Source organism: Crinia signifera, chromosome 12 (genome assembly GCF_055691185.1).
Source record: "Crinia signifera chromosome 12, ASM5569118v1, whole genome shotgun sequence".
NCBI classification, from domain to species: Eukaryota; Metazoa; Chordata; class Amphibia; order Anura; family Myobatrachidae; genus Crinia; species Crinia signifera.
Window position 1 is genome coordinate 56,520,412 of NC_139228.1, and position 20,965 is coordinate 56,541,376.

General features: G+C 44.4%; 1 protein-coding gene across 1 annotated transcript; it reads left to right on the forward strand.

The window, feature by feature from the left end:
* Positions 1–991: 991 nt before the first annotated feature.
* Positions 992–12,877, forward strand: NGB (neuroglobin). The gene is made up of 4 exons (XM_083167638.1): positions 992–1,277; positions 5,927–6,038; positions 8,838–8,957; positions 12,171–12,877. Exons 1-4 carry the CDS (start codon positions 1,174–1,176, stop codon positions 12,315–12,317), a joined length of 483 nt encoding a protein of 160 aa, XP_083023764.1. The 5' UTR covers positions 992–1,173; the 3' UTR covers positions 12,318–12,877.
* The last annotated feature ends 8,088 nt before the right edge of the window (positions 12,878–20,965 follow it).

Sequence of the window (20,965 nt, forward strand, 5' to 3'; positions counted from 1 at the left end):
GATCAGGTCAGTTCTGTCAACTAGCGATGGTGGCGCAGGTCAGTTCTGTCAACTAGAGATAGTGGCGCAGGTCAGTTCGGCCAGTGACAGATGGTGTATTGTGGTGCAGGTCAGTTCTGGCAGCGACAGATGGTGTATTGTGGTGAAGGTCAGTTCTGGCAGCAAGGAATGGTGTATGGTGGTACAGGTCAGATCTGTCAGTGAGGGGTGGTGTATGGTAGGGCAGGTCAGTTTTGTCAACGGGGGATGGTGTATGGTGGCACAAGTCAGTCTTGGCAGCAAGGAATGGTGGCGTGATGAGTAGACTGTATTGTAATTGTAGTCCTGTGGGCAGCGGTGCTGTATCTGTAATGTGCAGAGATGTAGCGATTCTATCAGACCAGGTTATTCCTCGCTGTTGGCATTGTGCTGGTAGAGGGCGGCTGGCATTGTGGTGGAAGATGGAGTGGGATAGCATTTTGCCTGTGGAGTGGGGCTGGTATTGTGCCGGGAGAGGGGGCATGGCATTGTGCTGATAGAGGGGGGGGGGGGGGGGCATTCTGGTGGTAAATGGGGGGGATGGCATTTTTCCAGGAGGGAGGCTGGCATTGTGGTGGTAAAGAAGGGAGGCTGGCATTGTGCTGTTAGAGGGGGGGGGGGGGGCTAACATTATGGTGGTAAAGAAGGGGGGCTGGCATTGTGGTGGTAAAAAAGGGGGGCTGGCATTGTGGTGGTAAAAAAGGGGGGCTGGCATTGTGGTGGTAGGGGGGGGGTGGCATTATGGTGTTAGAGGGGGTGGCTGGCATTGTGGTGATTAAGAAGGGGAGCTAGCATTATGGTGGTAGAGGGGGGCTGGCATTGTGCCAGGAGAGAGGGAGCTGCTTATCTGTTCTCGGCATGTAGAAGAGCAGAAAGTTTCAGACGTGCTATGGAGAGCACTGTGTCTTTAAATTAAGAAAATGGATGCAGAGGTGGGAGGGGGAGTGGGAGGGGGTCGGGGATGGAAAGCTTTAAATACTGGGAGAGACGGGAAACCTTTGCAGAGGAGCGGGGAGATCCATCAATAAGGAGGAATGTGAGGACTTGGGAGATTCCTGCCATGCTGTTGTCCCTGTGCTTTCTATAACCCTGGGCAATACTGGGCACTGACATTACCGAGGACCCTTAGGAGGGGAGACCACCAAACCAAGAACCATGGAAAAGGAGCAACTGTCAGAGGACCAGAAGGAGCTGATCCGTACCAGCTGGCAGATTGTGAGCCAGGACCAGATCCATCATGGCACTGTGCTGTTCACCAGGTGAGAGACTGGTACTGTGCCAGTTCTGTATGCTAGCGGGCAATAGCTGGAGATGGGTCAGATCTGCACTGTTACCTGTGTAACAGGTGTGTGATCTGCTGCTGCTTGTTTTGGTGACGACGCTGCCTAGCAGCGCGGTGTGCCCAGATGGCACAGTTTTATATGCCAGCTAAATCATTTGGTACAGATGACTATTTCCAAGAACCGTTCCTAGAAGATCTCACATCAAGTACTCAGTGATGTAAGTATCCAGTACAGCGGCCGCATATACAGGAGGGGTCCGTTCTATGTATGGGAGGCCCTGCATAATATATCACTATATGTATCTGTCAGGGGTTAAATGGATCAGAGCAATGTTCTGCAGGTCACTATAGAGGTCTGTAAGAGTTTATCACTATCTGTCCAGGGTTCAATGGGACAGAGCGATGTTCTGCAGGTCTATAGAGATATTAGCAATGTAATATTCTGAGTACTGTAGTATATGTGCCTGGATTACAGCAGGAACGAGTGGTAGTATATGTGCCTGGGTTACGAGAGAGAGCAGTAGTATATGTGCCTGGGTTATGGGAGAGAGCAGTAATATATGTGCCTGGGTTACGGGAGAGAGCAGTAGTACATGTGCCTGGATTACACCGGGAGAGAGCAGTAGTACATGTGCCTGGATTACACCGGGAGAGAACAGTAGTATATGTGCCTGGGTTACTCCCGGAGCGAGCAGTAGTATATGTGCCTGGATTACACTGGGAGAGAGCAGTAGTACATGTGCCTGGATTACATCGGGAGAGAGCAGTAGTACATGTGCCTGGATTACATCGGGAGAGAGCAGTAGTACATGTGCCTGGATTACATCGGGAGAGAGCAGTAGTATATGTGCCTGGATTACACCAGGAGAGAGCAGTAGTACATGTGCCTGGGTTACACCGGGAGAGAGCAGTAGTACATGTGCCTGGATTACTCTGGGATAGAGCAGTAGTATATGTGCCTGGATTACACCGGGAGAGAGCAGTAGTATATGTGTCTGGATTATGGTGTGTACACACAGTGAGATTCCTTTGATATTAGACTTGCTATGCAATCTTTGCTAACTCATGTCCTATTTACATACAAGCCATGCTATCTGCAATAGATTTCCACTATGTAGTCATTGCTGCCCTGTCTATCTGGGTTTTTGATTTGTGCTGTCCCAGGGGTGCAAATCGGGATCGCAAGGTAAAAAACCTGTGCGATCTTCACGCGATCCTGATGTGATTTTGACTATATAGCCAAAATCTCATGCTGGATTGTACCGTGTGTACACACCATTACAGCAGGGTAGAGCAGTAGTATATGTGTCTGGGTTACAACGGGAGAGAGCGGTAGTATATGTGCCTGGGTTACATCGGGAATAGCCTCCCATCAGAGGTAGTAGAGGCAAATACAGTAGTACAATTTAAACATGCTCGGGATAGGCATATTGATATCCTCATAAAAAAATAAGGATCAAATATGGTTTGAGGTAACATGTTTAAAAAGGGGCAGACTAGATGGGCCAAGTGGTTCTTATCTGCCGTCAAATTCTATGTTTCTGGATTACATTGCGATAGAGCGGTTGTATATGTGCCTGGGTTACACCGGGAGAGAGCAGTAGTATATGTGCCTGGGTTACATCGGGAGAGAGCGGTAGTATATGTGCCTGGATTACACCGGGAGAGAGCAGTAGTATATGTGCCTGGATTACACCGGGAGAGAGCGGTAGTATATGTGTCTGGGTTACACCGGGAGAGAGCAGTAGTATATGTGCCTGGGTTACATCGGGAAAGAGCGGTAGTATATGTGCCTGGGTTACATCGGGAGAGAGTGGTAGTAAATGTGCTTGAGTTACATCGGGAGAGAGCAGTAGTATATATGTGCCTGGATTACACCGGGAGAGAGCAGTAGTATATGTGCCTGGATTACACCGGGAGAGAGTGGTAGTATATGTGCTTGAGTTACACCGGGAGAGAGCAGTAGTATATGTGCCTGGGTTACATCGGGAAAGAGCGGTAGTATATGTGCCTGGGTTACATCGGGAGAGAGCGGTAGTACATGTGTCTGGGTTACTTCGGGAGAGAGCAGTAGTATATGTGTCTGGGTTACACCGGGAGAGAGCAGTAGTATATGTGTCTGGGTTACACCGGGAGAGAGCGGTAGTATATGTGTCTGGGTTACATCGGGAGAGAGTGGTAGTATATACCCCAGGGTTACACCGGGAGAGAGCGGTAGTATATGTGCCTTGGTTACACCGGGAGAGAGTGGTAGTATATACCCCTGGGTTACACCGGGAGAGAGCGGTAGTATATATGTGCCTGGGATACAGGAGAGAGTGGTAGTATACTGCATGTGCCTTGGAAATGTCTATCACAGTGTAAGAAGTAAATTGTAAAGTTGTACACAGTTCTTGCACAATATAGGACATGGCTGACAGTGTAACCATTACATTTACCATGTACGTAAAAGATGATTAATTTTGGTTTTCCACTTTGTTTTAAAGACTTTAGTTAACTTCCCCTTTAAAAGTTCTAATGTAAATCTGCTAATTGCTGAGGACTAAATAAAGTATCGGTGAAGAATGGTCTCCAGCAGCCATGTCAATACAGTAATTGTATCAGGTAACACTCAGAAGCAGTTCCTATTTACCATTTGTACCCATTTTACGCCAGGCTTTGAGAAACCACAATTGACCATCTCCCAGCTGGCATTGTGGTCCAAACGTGATGCAGATTGCATGTACTTTGCCCAATGCCTGGACGTCTGTAAGCAGCGCCAAATGTGAGAATTTCTAGTTTCCAATACTCTGCGACCTGTGCTCAGAGCAATGTCATCTTCTACAAGAAACCTCCAGCTTCCTGCACTGAGCGCTTTCTCCATGTCTATGGCCCATAAATGCTCAATATGCAGCATATATATTATTATATAATTTAGCAGACCGTTGTGACTGCTGTTGTTCCATATATTCTGGGGCACAGCTTTGTGGATCTGTCCCATGGTTATAATATGGTTACAACTAGTATGTCACCAGAGCTTATCACTTACACCACATTGAAACTGTTCTAAAATAAGAACAAGCAACTGCTTCATAAATGTCTCTCTCCTCCATGCTACAGCGCCTCTGTATCGCCTAATTTCCTGCAAACTTTAGTTATAGAACAATTGAAGTTATGTATCTGGGACCAGGGAGTTTTTGACAAATACCACTATAGGATAGGTGAGGTCCTTGTTAGCTCTTCCTCTGAATGCAACGTCGTTTCTGGCTGCCAACGTTGATCTTTTCTCTAATTCTCTGTGACTATCTCCATCTTTAGCCTCCCACACCCGTTCAGTTTTGAGGCTAACTCTGTGGCCACTGAGGGTACAGTAGGTGTATTACATACAGAAGTGTTGGTCACATCACACAGAACCAGGATGGACACTGTTCCACACCTGACCACGTTCTTGAAATTCAGTCCAAAAAGTCTTCTGCTTAAATCCATCACCCCAGAGGGATTGGACATGTATGGATAAGACCTAATTGTTGATCATCCATAAATGATTCATGAGCACAGAGATAGGCCCCGAGGATTGTGCAATGGGGTACATAACTCCTGGGCTGGACCCTGGGCTGTGCAGCAATGGAACCATATTAAGTACATTATGAGAGTTGAGCTTCTTCAAAGCCAAGGAGATTGAGACATTTCTGTAAGACTTATTCTCAATCTTCATCTATCTTGTTTATGGTGGTTGTTCGAGGAGAAGATGAATCCCTGAAGACCAATTTCATTGTGACCAATGGAGGTCAACTCGTCCAAAACTCGATTTAAAAAACAAACAAACAAAACAAAAATGAGTTCACTTTGCAGTCACATTTGTCCATAGAAAAATGATTTCTCTTTGAAATAAGGCAGGAGGAGGATGGGAAATTCTGATAGTCGACACCAGAATAAAAACAGTTGGACAGTGGACCCATTTCACATCTGGAAATTTGTATAAAACTCTTGATCAGCGACCGAATGTGTCCCAAAGGCTCTACAAATGATGGGAGTCCAACTCCACCAATTTAACCTATGTTTAGTCCAACAAATGTTCTAGATCTGGGGTAGCCAACCCTAGTCCTCGAGAGCTACCAACAGTGCATGTTTTGCAGGTCTCCTCACAGAATCACAAGTGAGCTAATTAGCTCCATCTGTGTATCTTTTAAAATGTGTCAGTGATTAATGAGTGCAGCTGTGCAGCAGCTAGGTTGTCTGGAAAATGTGCACTGTTGGTAGCTATCGAGGGCTAGGGTTATCTACCACTGTTCTAGATCATGAATGGAGTTTGCACATCAGGACAGAGGCATCCACAGGAGATGCAGGATACAATGTTCTGATTTAAGTATTAACAGAAGACTAAGTGCCCACTTGTGTCTATTGAGGCCCCAAGACTCGCCCTGTTTTTCGGTTTGGTGCTTTTGTACATTCCACATAGACCTCATATGGGAACTTGCTTTTCTGCCAAGGTAAGTGAACACGGTGGCATGTATATACATTCATATGCGGTTAGACAGCCCAGATGTCCTCCTCACTTACATGATGAAGACCTGGCCCTGCTGCATTCCTTAATTCTACAAGCTTCTTTCTGTGCTGGGATTTCTTGATCTTGTCTTTGTGTTTCAGGCTATTTGAGCTGGAGCCGGACCTGGTTTTCCTCTTCCAGTACAACTCTGCTAATTTCTCCAATGTACAGGAATGCCTGGGCTCAGAAGAGTTCACCGAGCACATCCGCAAGGTGGGTATCCTGATCCTGACACATTTATGGCATCTCATCCTGATCTGAGATCTGAGCTGGAACTGGGCGTGGGAGCCAGGAGAACTTGGCTCAGATGTTGGTGAATCCTATCAGGATAGGAGGATTGTCACATGTTTATACAATAATGGATCAACTCCAGCGGAGCGAGCCGACAGGATTCCAGACTGATTGATAAGATGAGGAAAATACACTGATAGACACGTAGTGGGTCAACAACACATAAAAGGTAGACATGCTTAGGTCGACATGGATGTTAGGTCGACAATGGCTAGGTCGACAGTCAAAAGGTCGACATAGGGTTTTTTTTCCCCACTTTTTTTTAGCCGACGTGTGCCGACATGCTCCCATCCACTAGGGCATAGAGGGGGGCATGGAGGGAGAACAGATTAATGTGTTGATGTGCACCAATACGACCGTGTCGACATTCCGGACCAAAAAGGTTAGTAAAATAGGCACGACAACCTATTTCCTGTGTTAACCTAAGCCATGTCGACCCAATGTATGTCGACCTAATAATTGGTCGTCCCAATGACCCACACCCCTTAGTAGAGTAGGAGGAGAATACGCCAACAGAAACTTAGGGGTAGATTTACTAAGATGGGAGTTCTATTGAAGATGGGACGTTGCTATGGGCAACCAACCAGATTCTATCTATTATCTTCTAGAAGCTGATAATTTATTAAGGCGGGAGTTCTGTTGAAGATGGGATGTTGCCCATAGCAACCAGTCAGATTCTACTACTTCTTATTTATTTAACTTGATAATCTTGCAAAGTGAGATCAAATACGGATGGTCTGGGAAATAGGATTGGATGAAAGAGGAACGGTGTGGACTCAGGAAGTCCGTCCAGCTCACTGCAGCTGAGAACCTCTCTGTGCCAATCCACATGTGTGTGACAAGTAAATGGTGCAAGGAGATACATACAGAGAGCTCCACATTGGCAGCAGTTGCTGCAGGGAGTTGGCCGGGTCCAGCATTACAGGGTCCAGACTGCTCTTCTCATGGGAATGGGAAACCAGAACAAAGTGGCTTGTTGGTGTAGGCAGAGCGTGTCTGAGTGGTGAGATCATTGCACACACATGTGGCGCACACCACATGACAGACACAAACCACCCATCACCAGGGAAACGGAACAAACAAAGCATTGCTGAAATGAAAGCAAAGACACTACAATAAGCGTTGCATACTTAATGTAATAGCAATGACCTAACCATGATGTGATCTAGATCAACACTGACGTGGAAATAGTCGACACCAAACATGGGTTGACGCGCACCTTTCATGGTTTTTTGGGTGTGTCCGTGTCAACATGGGCACCATATTAAAGTACCCGTGTCCCCTTGATTGGTTCACTGTGCTCAACACACTATTATAACCCCCCCCCCCCCATGCCCACGTGGGTAAAAAAAAAAAAAACATAACTCAAAAACTCGTGTTGACTTTTTGACCATGTGGAATTTGTGTTGACCTACTGGTTGTAGATCTAGCTACCATAAATAATCATACATATATGTATAAATCCATAAATACAGTGTAATATGCTGACCATTGTAATAACACATAGGGGTACATTTACTGAAGGGTCTAAAGATAAGAGGTGATGTTACCCATAGCAACCAATCAGATTTTATCATTTCTCTATTGCATCCTAGAAAATGATAAACAGAATCTGATTGGTTGCTATGGTAACATTACTTCTTTTGGTGTGTGTGCATTGGGTTGACCACTGAAGGTTGACAGGGCTCAGGTCGACAATGGCAAGGTTGACACGAGTTTTTCACAATTTTTTTAAATTTGCCCTGAATGTTGACCTGGACACAGTCAAAGTGTACCACGTCCCCTAGCATAGCTCGCTATGCCTGGCACACTATTATATTCTTCTACCACGCAGTGGAGGATGGGTGGGCATAAAATACCGCCTGTAGGCTCCAAAAAAATTGTGAAAAACTCATGTTGATCTTTTGACCTTGCCATTGTCGACCTTCGAACCCTGTCGACCTTCAGTTTTCGACCCAATGCATGTCAGCTAAATAGGGTCAACCTTGTGACCATATCCTGTGTGTGTGTATTTTTATATACATAGTAGTCTTAAGGCCTGTGTGATGGATGGGCGGGTGAAAGTTTATGCTTATGCAATTCTCAAAAGTTTTGTACAGTGAAAATGTTTTTAATTTAATGGACCCTTTAACCCCTTCGGTGCTATGGGCTGAGCTGCGATGCAGGAGCGGTCTCTCCTGAAAAATTTCCATGCATGCCACTGTAAAGAAAAGGTGCGCCAGTGGTGAACCACTGGCACCCCGGTAGGTTTATCCTGCCCCCGGAAAACCCACCACTCAAGGGGTTAAGGGTCCACTTAAGGGAGTCTGTTTATTGTGTTGTATTCAGTGCGGTTAAGAGGGGGGACTGGGTCTGTTGGAGGGGCCTGGGTCCCGTGCCCCCTACCCCTGCTGCAGTGACCGGGCAGTGGCCGGAGTAGGCAGCAGAGGCTGCCGCAGCAGCACAGCTTCTCTCCACTGCTCAGCACACGCTGCTCAGTGCCGTGTGCTGAGCAGGGGAGAGGCAGCTGCACTAGCGTTCAATTCTAGTTCTGTAGATTTTTATACAATGTGTCCTGAAGACGGGGGATGCCCAAAACAGCATAGACAGCATGAAAGTTTTTTTTACTGAGACTAGGGTGCCTCTGTTCTGCCCCCGTGACCTGTATGGGACAGTAAGCTCTCCGTGCACCGTTGCCCGTGACACTGTACCCGCTAACTTGCTGTTCCTGTTCTCTGCCAGGTGATGACGGTGATTGATGCCGCGGTCAGCAGCCTGGACTCTCTCCCATCTCTAGATGAATATCTGACTGGCCTGGGACGGAAGCACCGTGCTACAGGAGTAAAGCTAGAATCCTTCAATGTGAGAGCATTCTCATTTATTTACACAGAAGTATGTGACCTGTCACTACAGAACCATAGGTGCCACAAACGCTGGCAATCTAGCTGTCTGATAAAGTCCTATTAACATACTGTTGCATTTTCTGTACTATGCACCATGCGTAGTATGTAGAAATGCATATCCCCCCCCCCCTTGCACCACACGCGTTATGTAGAGATGTATATCCCCCCTCCTGCACTACACCTGCTATGTGTTATTTACAGTTTCTTATATAGCGCAGCAGATTCCGTTGCGCTTTACAATTGTAAAGAGATAAACAAACTGGGTAACAACAGACAGACTTGGAGGTAAGAGGGCCCTGCTGCAAGCTTACAATCTACAGGGACATAGGAGGGAAATTCAAGGACAGACATCAGTAATAGTATAGCTTGTAGGTTCAGAAGGGAAGCTATATAATACATAAGTGCCTTAGAGGGTTATGGAAATGGGACGTAAATATGATAGGCTTGCCTGAAGAGGTGAGTGTTTAGTGAATGCTTGAAAGTTTGGAGGCTAGCAGAGAGTCTTATTGTGTGTGGAAGGGCATTCCATAGGGTGGGAGCGGCCCGATGAATGTCCTGTAATAGTGAATGGAAGCTAGTGATCCGTTCAGAAGAGAGACGCAAATCTTGTGCAGAGCGGAGTGGTTGAGATGGGAGATATTTTGTGATAAGTAGAGAGATATATGCTGGTGCAGTGCGGTTAATAGCTTTATATGCAAGTAGAAGGGTTTTATATTGAATACAGTAAGATACAGGTAACCAATGGGAGACGACAGAGGGGATCAGCAGACGATGAGCATCTTGCAAGGAAGATCAGCCTAGCGGCAGCATTTAAAATGGATTGCAGTGGTGAGAGTCTGTTCTTGGGTAGACCAGTTAGGAGACTATTGCAATAATTAATGCGGGATATAATGAGTGCATAGATAAGAGATTTAGTAGTGTCTACGGTCCTATTTTTGGATATGTTTTTTAGATGCATGTAACATGATTTGGAGACAGATTGAATGTGGGGAACAAAGGACAGTTCAGATCTCGAGGATAACCCCTAGGCAACGAACTTGTGGGGTAGGATAGTAACTGTTCTTAGCTGGTGGGAAGTAATTCAGTTTTGGAAATATTGAGTTTGAGTTGGCGAGAAGACATCCAAGATGAGATGGCAGAGAGACATTCAGAGGCCCAAAACCACTGGTGACAACTCTGGGGTTGATAGATAGATTTGAGTATCATCCGCAGATACAGTAAATGATACTGAAATCCGAAAGAGCTGATGAGTTTGCCAAGAGATGAGGAATAGATTGAGAAAAGCAGAGGACCTAAGACTGAGCCTTGTGGAACTCCGACTGACAGAGGTAATGAAGAGGAGGTAACATGTGAACCAGGAAAGGGCTGTATCATTAAGACCTAGGGAGTGCAGTGTTTGTATGAGAAGAGTGTGATTAACAGTGTCAAATGCAGCAGAAAGATCTAGAACAGTTGTTCCCAACCCTGGTCCTCAAGTACCCCCAACAGTGCACGTTTTGCAGGTCTCCACTCAAGTGAAATAATTAGCTCCACCTGTGGATCTTTTAAAATGTGGCAGAACAATGAGTGCACCTGCTGGGAGACTTGGAAAATGTGTACTGTTGGGGGGTACTTGAGGACCAGGGTTTGGAACCACTGATCTAGAAGAATAAGTAGTGAGTAATGGCCTTTAGACTTGGCAGTTACCAGATCATTCATCACTTTAGTGCTGTCTTAGTGGAGTGTTGGGAATGAAAGCCTGACTGAAGCGGGTCTAATAGGGTGTTAGAGTTAAGAAAGTTTGTGAGGCAAGATTAGACAAGTCTCTACAATAGCTTGGAGAGGCATGGGAGCTGAGAGACATGACGGCAGTTAGAGAGAGAGTTAGAGTCAGAATTATTATTTCTTTAGAATGGGAGTAATCACTGCATGTTTAAGCAGAGAAGGAAAAGTACCAGTAGCAAGAGAGAGATTTTAGTTAAGGTTGGAACAAGCACAGGAGACAGTTTTAATGACTTGTGCAGTTATAGGATCAAGAGGAGAGGTAGTAGAGTAGGAGGATAAGAAGAGTGTGGAAACTTCCTTTTCATTTGTGAGCTCAAATGAAGAGAAAGTGCCAGAGGGTTCAGGTGGGGAAGAAAGAAGGTTAGAGGTTGTGGAAGAGCATACAATTTCATCTCGGATGTTATCAATCTTGTCCTTAAAGTAGGAGGCAAGTTCTTGTGCACTGATGGTAGCCGGTAGGGGAGGAGTGGGAGGGTACAGAAGAGACTTAAATGTGTTAAAAAGTCACTTTGGGTTGGTGGCATGAGAAGAGATGAGAGATTGTAAGTACGTTTGTTTGGCAGTGTCCATGTGAGGAATTTAGTCATATTACGAGATTTATGCCATTGGCGTAAATTGGTGTTGTGACCGATTTCATAGTAGTATTGTTATCTTGGAGTGCCATGGCTGGCATCTAAGCCTACATGGGGTGTAATGGGAGGCTGGAGCAACTTCATCAAGGGCTGTTTCAAGATATAACCCCCTCCTGCACCACACTCGGTATGTAGAGCTGTATCTCCTCTCTCTATCCTGTATAGATATGTAACCCCCCTCAGTATGTAGAGAAGTATAACCTCCCCTGTCCTGCACCACGCGCATTATGTAGAGGTATATTTCTCCTCCTGCACCACACAAGGAATGTAGAGATGTATAGCTTCCTCCCCCACACGCGGTATGTAGAGATGTATAACCCGCCCCCCTCCTGCACCATGCTCAGTATGTAGAGATGTATAACCCCCCTCCAGCACCACACCAGCTATGTATAACCTTCCTCCCACACCATGCACGGTATGTAAAGATGTATAACCCCCCCCTCCTGCACCATGTGCGGTAGGTAGAGATGTGTAACCCCCCTTGGTATGTAGAGATGTATAATCCTCCTCCTGCACCACATGTGGTATGTAGAGATGTATAACCCGCCCCCCTCCTGCACCACCATGCGCGGTATGTAGAGATGTATAACCCTCCTTCTGCACCACACCTGGTATTTAGGGATGTATACCCCCCTCTTGCACAACAAGCGGTATGTGAGAGATGTATAACAACAACCCCCCCTCCTACACCATGCACGGTATGTAGAGATGTATAACCCCTACACACCCAGCAGCAAGAGGCGTAGGAAGTCACTAACATTAGCTGTTTCTTACAGACGGTGGGGGATTCGCTACTCTTCGCTTTGGAGACAGGCCTGGGAGAACTATTCACATCGGATGCCCGGGAAGCCTGGAGCCAGCTGTATGCCACAGTGGTTAGCTCCATGAGCCGTGGCTGGCGCAGAGATCCCCAGGGACATTGAGGAGATAGTGGTTGTGGCCACACCAGTACAAGACTCATTTATCTGATATACCCCACAGCACTGTGAGAAGACTGTGGCTCTAATGGACAGGACAGCGACGTTCTGCTGGAGTCTGTGACATTAGGACCAGTGACGCTGCCTCTGTGCCTGGCAGAAGCCTGTGGGGTGACCCAGTTATGGGGCACTGCTCCGTTCTATGTATCCAGTGTCTCTAACCTTGTATTACTGTAGTGAATGTCTATCTGTATTCTATCACTGTAATCCTCTAGTGCCAGGCGTGTGCCTGGCTGACCCTGTATGGTGGTAAAAATCTCACTGACATATAGCCAGACCGGTTAATATGGCATCTATCACATGTACAAGTCACCAGTGTCACGGTTGACCGGTACATAGACGTGTGTATATACCAGCATCCAGAGGGACATTGGCATTGAGGTGGAAGCAGAACTACATGTTCTGAGTGTACGGTGTTTGTATGTACAGATAGGCATGTTTATGTGTCGGTCACATGTTATATGTGGTTCACAGTATTAAACTGGAATAAACTATAATCCCCTGATTGACTCGGGTGGCTGAAGTTGCAGCGGAACATGGACCCAGGGCAAGACTGGACAGCAAAGCATTATGGGTAAGAGACACGGCAGCATTATACTGTACTTACCTCAACCCTCTGGACAATGGGTCGGCATGCAAAAGGTCGACATGATAATGATTGAAGCTTGAAAAAGTCGACTGGTTTTTCACAATTGTTTTTATTTTTTAACCTTTTTCACACGTTTCTATTTCTGGTAAATGGTAAAGTGGGCCGAGCGCGGCAGTAGAGGAGCGAGTTGTCTGGTCTGCAGTGTTCCACTACTTGGGGATCTACATGCTCAAATAGACACAAAGAAATGGTGAAATATTCACGGCGATATTTTCCACTTCCATTCTTTGCTTGAGTTGACCTTTTTTGCCATGCGACCTTGTGCATGTTGACCTTGTAGTGTCAACCTAATTTCTGCTGACCCAATGAGCCATGCCTAACTAATGGTGGGCAAGATTTGGCTCCAAACCAAAGTGGGATCTATTTACCATCTTCCTTCTCACCATGGGATAAAGCACCTCCTCATACGCGTAATGCACTTAGAGGGTCTCTCCTGGTGTACTGTGGGCTCCCTTTACCACATTGGGGTGGTAAATTACTTCCCCTAGTATCCGATTGACGATGTCTAGATCGACAATTACGTGGTCTACCACTAAAGGTCAAACGCAACTTGTTAGACACCTAAACATAGTAGACAGAGAAGAACAACACAAGAAAAGGTTGAAGGGAACTGACAAGGTCAACACAAGTATTAGGAAGGTCATGGGTTTGAATTCTGGGTATAAACGGTGGTGATGAGGTGTAAGGGGGGATGCTGGGTTACTGTGGTCTTTTCCCTGTGGCATTTAGAATTAAGAGCGCTAAATAAAATGGGGTTAAGTGAATAGAGCAGAGAAGACAGGATAAATAGAAAAATAAATCAAATTAATAAAATCATTTAAAAAAAATGTGTCTGTGGAGAAAACTGAGCTTATCCTATCTCTACTGTTGATGCTATGCCTGTTTTAGGTGGCCAAGTTGGAGGTTGCCGCTGGTGGACTCGCCCACTTGCTTGCAGCAGCTAGAGGAAGTGGCTTTAGTGCTGCACCAATCTCACGATCCCAACAGTCAGCGCGATGTTCACCAGAACAAGCTTTACCTGGCGGCTGATGTCTTTCGGCATAGAAGGTGTTTGTTGGTAGAGGGTGAAGGTAGCCCCGGACTTCTTGTTCTAATTCAACGCGTTTCATGTGTTACTTCACTTTTTTTCTTTAATCTAACTTTATTCAGTAAAAACAGAAATCACTTTTCTAAAAACAGAAATTGTCATTTAAAAGCGTAGGAACCATGTGGCCAATGGCTAAATCATTGTTTTAAAAAAAATTATGCCCAAATAAAGTAAATTTCATATAAGGATACAATAAGAATAGTGAGAAAAAATGTAAATAATTAAAAAAAATTTTTTATAAAAATATAGAAACTGAAAATAATAAGTAAAGATACCCTGTATGACTACTATAGAGAGTAAATAAGGTATTGCTTAAATTCCTCTAATTCCTAAATCAAAACTCATTAAACCTCAATTTTACAACAACTCGGGAAAGTATTACCTTTTTGGATTTAAAAATGTATATTAAGGAGAACAAAATGAATACAAAACCCAAATAAAACCCGTAAATGGGAATAATGATGTTCTTCCAGTATACACGGTCAGGGGCAGATTGGCCATAGACCTTACAGGAAAGATTCCCGGTAGGCCGATGCACCGGTGAGGCCACTTATAAGCCAGTCACTTATTTTTATGATTTGGCCCTGCCCAGAGTAGTGGCCGTGTCCCACTCCTGTGTCCCACACACACATTTGCCAATTCTCAGAGCAGAGCACTCAATACTGCAAATACTGATCTAAGGCGGGCTTCCATCTATATCCATTGTGACATCTGTTAAAGGGACGAGTGGGTGCTATCTGGTGGTGTAACAGTTTCTGTGGTGTATTTGGGCTCCACTGGGGAGGATTGGGGATGGTTATTATATTCAGGGATTACAGTAATAAGTTGTTTTTTGCTTGATGGTGGTATTGGAGTCTGTTTTCTGTCTTAGTGGGGGGAGTTGGAGTATGATTTGAAATGTTGAGGTTTCTGGTTTGTCACAACAGCATTTAACAGTCTGGGGGTCACTAAACTGCCAAGCCTAATAAAACCAACCGCTTTCACCCAGGTGTAGTGATGTGTTGGCTCCACCTTCATTTACATTGGTGCTGCTCACGGGAAGCCATTACAACGATTTTTTCCAGGGCCACTTCTAGTTCCCAAACCGCCCCTGGAAACGGTTTAAGAAACATCCCGGCAGGACAATTTCAGAGATTATGTATAAATTGTACCAACGATGAAACTGTCAAATCCTTGGATCGAAAACATTTAGACAAATATAAACCTTAAATACAAACAAACATCAATCAAAGAAATCCCATTAATTACTCAATATAACAGCAATCCCCACCTGATTTAGAGCATATTTAAAAGACATTAGCATATGGAACTGGATGAAGATATAAGGCTAATTAATCATTCCCAAAAGACCTGAGTAATATACACAAAGGCTAAAAACCTACAACAACTGGTCTCCAGCTTTATAAAACCCGCAACAGAAACCCAAGAAACAAGGACAAAAGGGTTTTTTCCTGGTCTTAGCTGTAAAGCATGCAAAGATTTAAATATCATGTCAACAAAAGCCGAGAGAGTTCTTTTCCGAACACAGAAAAAAAGAAGTACACTATAGGAGACCAGATCTCTTGCGAAACCGAGGGGGCTGACTATCTTTATTATGTGCCGCTGCGGGTACCAATATGTCAGCCAAACTAAAAGAAAAATCAAAACTCGAATAGCAGAGCACCAAGTGAATATCAAACCACTTTCTGGAGTCACATAACAAAAATCCAGTAGGATTAACATTTCTGGGGATACTAAAAGTCCGCCAGAACTGGAGAGGTGGCAACATGATAAAAACGTTAAAACAAGTGGAATCTAAATGAATCTTTGACTTACAGACATTACAACCAAAAGGTCTTAACATTGACTTTGAAATTATACATTTTTTTTATAAACCTTATTTACTCTCTATATTATTCATACAGCTTATCTATACTAATTATTTTAAGTTGTATTATTTTAAAAAAATGTGTATGTATATATATTTTTTTATTATTATTTACATATTTTTTGTAAATTTGTTTCTCACCATTCTATTATCCTTATTTGGAATTTACTTTATTTGGGCACAAAGATATTCTAAGAGATATCTTTTAAAACAAGGATTTAGCCATTTTTCCCACACTTTTTAAGTGACAATTTCAGTTTTCCAGAAAAGTGACTTCTGTTTTCAGTGAATAAAGTTAGAACAAAGAAAAACATGAAACGCGTTGAACCAGAAGCTACATTCACACTACCAAAAAATACCTTCTAAACCAGAAGACGTCAGCCGCTAGGTAAGGCTTGTTCTGGTGAACATCTAGCTGACGTAGGTCCATCTTAACCCATAGGCTTACTGGGCAGCTGCCCTAGGGCCCCACATTTCTAGGTGCCTTCGAGCAGGGGTTTGCTGGTGCCTCGGAAGTTTCTTGTCAGGCTAGTAATGATTGCTGCCTGGCTGCTTTAATTATAAATTACACAAGATCAGAGCTGCTGGGAAACATTCTCTGGATAGGAGTGTGGTTTTTGGATTCCGCACTAGATTCATCCCACCTAGGGTGAGAGAGATCTAGTCTCGTCTGTAGTGGGGGGCGGCCTGGGTAGCCTATAACCAAGTCTCAAAAAACTGTGTATTATTCCCAAGTTGGTTGCAGCTATTCTGAAGAGTTGGTGGTGCTCCCCTGAGTCCAAATGTACAATAGCAGTGGAAGGGAGAAAAGAGGACTCTCTTTGTGGGGCACTCTTACTATGTCAAATGATAGTTTTTAAAACGTAACTTTTATTAAATGTTTCCTTTAAGATAAATGGGACAGAAAGGCCTTCTGTATAAAATAAGATTAAATGAGTCCCTTTTGCAGTGAGCCTTTATCATATATGCTATGCACTGGGGGATGTATTTAATTGATAGGAAGGATGATTCCCCCTCTATGGGTCTTAAATGAACAATGTGCACCCAGTGTGGCCTAAGGCTCTGAAGTCTGGGGATCGTTGTGGAGGCAAAGGTTTATTATTCGAATCCTGTAATGGGTAATTTAAGGGGTATATTCCCTATTATTGATAAAGGATTCAAAATATTTTTATGAGGGTAAAGTTCCCTCGGTGGAGGAGACTGCTTTATATCAGAGTACCTGATATTATAAAATTGGGGTCTGCATGCAGCAGATAGATGTCTGTGACAGCAGGGTCTGGCTACAGTACAGAGGTGTCTGTGACAGCAGAATGTATCTTCTGATTGAGGATACTATTTGTATTCTGCTACATTAAGGATGTATTTGTAAATGTTGCAACAAAGGGCAGTATTCAATGAGAAAAATTTGCCGTGTTTTATGGCGAGTTTGTGCTATTTTCGCGTTGGAAGGAGCATTTTGCTCTCCAAAAGTGAACCACCCTATTCAATGTGATATTTTCGCCATGTCTCTCCGTGTAGCAATTCTCCATCTTTTCATGGAGAACTGGAATGTGAACTTTTAAACTAAAAGGTTTTTTTTTGGTGTCAAAAAATCAGGATTTTTTTTCTGTGAAGGGGCATGTTATTTTTATTCATGTGCTTATAGCACAGAATATATATTTAATTTTAAAAAATAATTTTTTTTTATTTATTATTTTTACACAGAGTAGCCAGCAGGGGGCCGGAGCTCTCGAGCCGCTCATTAGATATTCATATATTCACTGCACCCGATCATTACATATGCACGATCGGGTGCAGTGAATACTGGGTCCCCCGCTGGCTATGGGGGGGGGGCAGCTTGTGCTGCCTGGGTCCCGGGGAGCCCTCCTCCCCTCCACATATGTTCTGGGGCAGCCAGGGAGACTTTAATCTCCCTGGCTGCCACCGTCCCCCGGCTCCCTGCCGCGGACGCTCATTGAATAGCGGGAGCAGGAGTGGCAGCGAGCCCTCCAGAACAGGGCGAGTGCATGACGAGAGAAAAAATCTCTCACCATGCACGGAGAATTTTTCTCATTGAATACTGCCCAAAGTCTTATTCAGTGTTGCCCTAGCCTTGTTATCTCTATTGCTTCAGTGTCCTGAGGAAAAAATGGTATATTTTAAACAGTTCACATTCCAGGAATCACCTTTGCTCAATAGTGTATGTGAGTTGCTTGTGCCCCACACTGTATCTGTATTGGCAGATGACCCTTACGGCAGTTTTTTTAAGACAGTGTTCTGGTATTGGTCTGCATGACCTACGATAGTAGCAATTATCTGTTAGCGTGGACCTACTATTTTGCCCAATGCCTGGAAAGATCAAAACAAACAGTGTTTCAATCTGTTAGTCATTGCTTGTCAGGACCATATTGGCAGAAGTTGCACTGAGGGATTTCCTCCTATGGATCAGCCTGGCCCTTTAGTACCAATCGGATTTTCTGCTTTCTATTAGTCATGCAAACGTGCAAAGGACTAAAGATGAGAGGGTTTCCGATTGGACTGCAGGGTCATAGAAATATAGGCAGAGGATGGCACTCCTTTTATTGCCCGAATATGTTTGAGCTATGCCCTGTTGCTATGTGTAGCAGTGCAGGGTATTATGCCTATACACTTCTTAGGCCGTCGGAGGAGTGTCAAAGTAAAAGGTAAATGGTATAGGTAATTGCAATATAAATCGCGGTATAGGTGGTAGCAGAAAAATGCTGTGAGTAACAGTGGAGTGCTACCTTCTGCTGTTAGTGAGTCATGCTCCAGCAGCGGACTCCGTAATGAGAGAGGTAGATCCTGTAACTATTCAGCAGAAAGTACAGGGTGAAGTGATCGCTTCTGCTGTTAGTTAAATGCCACAGACTACCCTGTTGTCCCAAGACAGAGCAGGGATAGTCAGTGTGCAGGTCTCTAATGAGAGAGCTATTAGGTACCTGGCTGTGTGCCCAGGCACACTGACTATCCCTGCTCTGTCTTGGGACAACAGGGTAGTCTGTGGCATTTAACTAACAGCAGGGAAGTCTGTGGCATTTAACTCTAACAGCAGAAGCGATCACTTCACGCTGTACTTTCTGCTGAATAGTTACAGGATCTACCTCTCTCTCATTACGGAGTCCGCTGCTGGAGCATGACTCACTAACAGCAGAAGGTAGCGCTCCACTGTAACTCACAGCATTTTTCTGCTACCACCTATACCGCGATCTATATTGCAATTACCTATACCAGGCTAGGGCAACACAGCCAATACAGATACAGTGTGGGGCAACAAACAACTCACATACACTATTGAGCAAAGGTGATTCCTGGAATGTGAACGGTTTAAAATGTACCATTTTTTCCTCAGGACACTGAAGCAATAGAGATAACAAGGCTAGGGCAACACTGAATAAGACTTTGTTGCAACATTTACAAATACATCCTTAATGTAGCAGAATACAAACAGTATCCTCAATCAGAAGATACATTCTGCTGTCACAGACACCTCTGTACTGTAGCCAGACCCTGCTGTCACAGACATCTATCTGCTGCAGCCAGACCCCAATTTTATAATATCAGGTACTCTGATATAAAGCAGTCTCCTCCACCGAGGGAACTTTACCCTCATAAAAATATTTTGAATCCTATATCAATAATAGGGAATATACCCCTTAAATTACCCAATACAGGATTCGAATAATAAACCTTTGCCTCCACAACGATCCCCAGACTTCAGAGCCTTAGGCCACACTGGGTGCACATTGTTCATTTAAGACCCCCAGAGGGGGAATCATCCTTCCTATCAATTAAATACATCCCCCAGTGCATAGCATATATGATAAAGGCTCACTGCAAAAGGGACTAATTTAATCTTATTTTATACAGAAGGCCTTTCTGTCCCATTTATCTTAAAGGAAACATTTAATAAAAGTTACGTTTTAAAAACTATCATTTGACATAGTAAGAGTGCCCCACAAAGAGAGTCCTCTTGTCTCCCTTCCACTGCTATGGGAAACATTCTCTACCAGCCTGCAGCCAGACAGGTAATGGCTGTAAGCTAATGCTAATTACTGGATGGCAGATAGCAGGTGGAGAGACACAGCAGGAAGTTATGATTTTTTTTTTACTTAAATAGGGGCCCCAGTGCATTGTTATGCCTGGGGCCAATCATTTTGTTAAGACGGCCTTGAGCTGACGGCGGGGATCGGGAGATTGGCGGAGTTCTGCAGCCACTTCCTCTAGCCACTGCCAGAAAGCAAGAAGACCACGGCAGCAAGCGAGCGAGTCCACCAGTGTCAACATCCAACTGGGCCGCCCACCACAGGCATTGACAGTAGAGATAGGGTAAGCTCAGTCTTCTCTAGACTTTTAAGTCATTCAAAAAAGAGTTGTAACCTAAAGGGCCGCTTTGAATTTATTTACATTCATTTTATTTTTATATTTATTTTAATTATTTTATTAATTTCGCTTCTTTTTCTATTTCTTCTCTACTCTATTCACTTAATCCAGTTTTATTTAGTGCTCTTAAGTCAAAAAAAAAATCATCTGGTTTTCCATAAAAATACTTCATTCATACTGTACAACATAGCGCAGATGAACAGTTTTTCTATCTTACCTGAGGCAGCTGAAGTGTCTTCATCGCTCCTCTTCTCATTTCATCTTGTTCTATGCCTAAAGAAGGGACAGTAACAAAATTCTGCTCATAAATAAATGCAGATCGTTGTCTGCTCTACCCCTATCCATCTGCTTGTGAGAGCAGCCACCACTGTTGGTGCACAGTTGCAGCTGCTCTAACACTGGTGCCAGAAAAGCGATAGATATCAAGCTGGCTGATGCCATTTGCACCCATGCACCTGCTAGTGGGGATGTGCCACAGATGCATAGGACTCTGAATGTTCTGCAGTTACACTAAGTTGGTTAGGATCTGTTACGGAGCAAGTGTACTGCAAAAAGGCACCATCGTCATCCATAAAACTAACTGGCATGCAACACTGAAATGGCCCCTAATT

What these genes read in the sequence shown, in the direction of transcription:
- NGB (XM_083167638.1), top strand. Translation starts at nt 1,174, where the DNA reads ATGGAAAAGGAGCAACTGTCAGAGGACCAGAAGGAGCTGATCCGTACC. An exon ending in GGCACTGTGCTGTTCACCAG is followed by an intron (nt 1,278 to 5,926) that starts GTGAGAGACTGG and finishes TTTGTGTTTCAG; the next exon opens with GCTATTTGAGCTGGAGCCGG. An exon ending in TAAAGCTAGAATCCTTCAAT is followed by an intron (nt 8,958 to 12,170) that starts GTGAGAGCATTC and finishes TGTTTCTTACAG; the next exon opens with ACGGTGGGGGATTCGCTACT.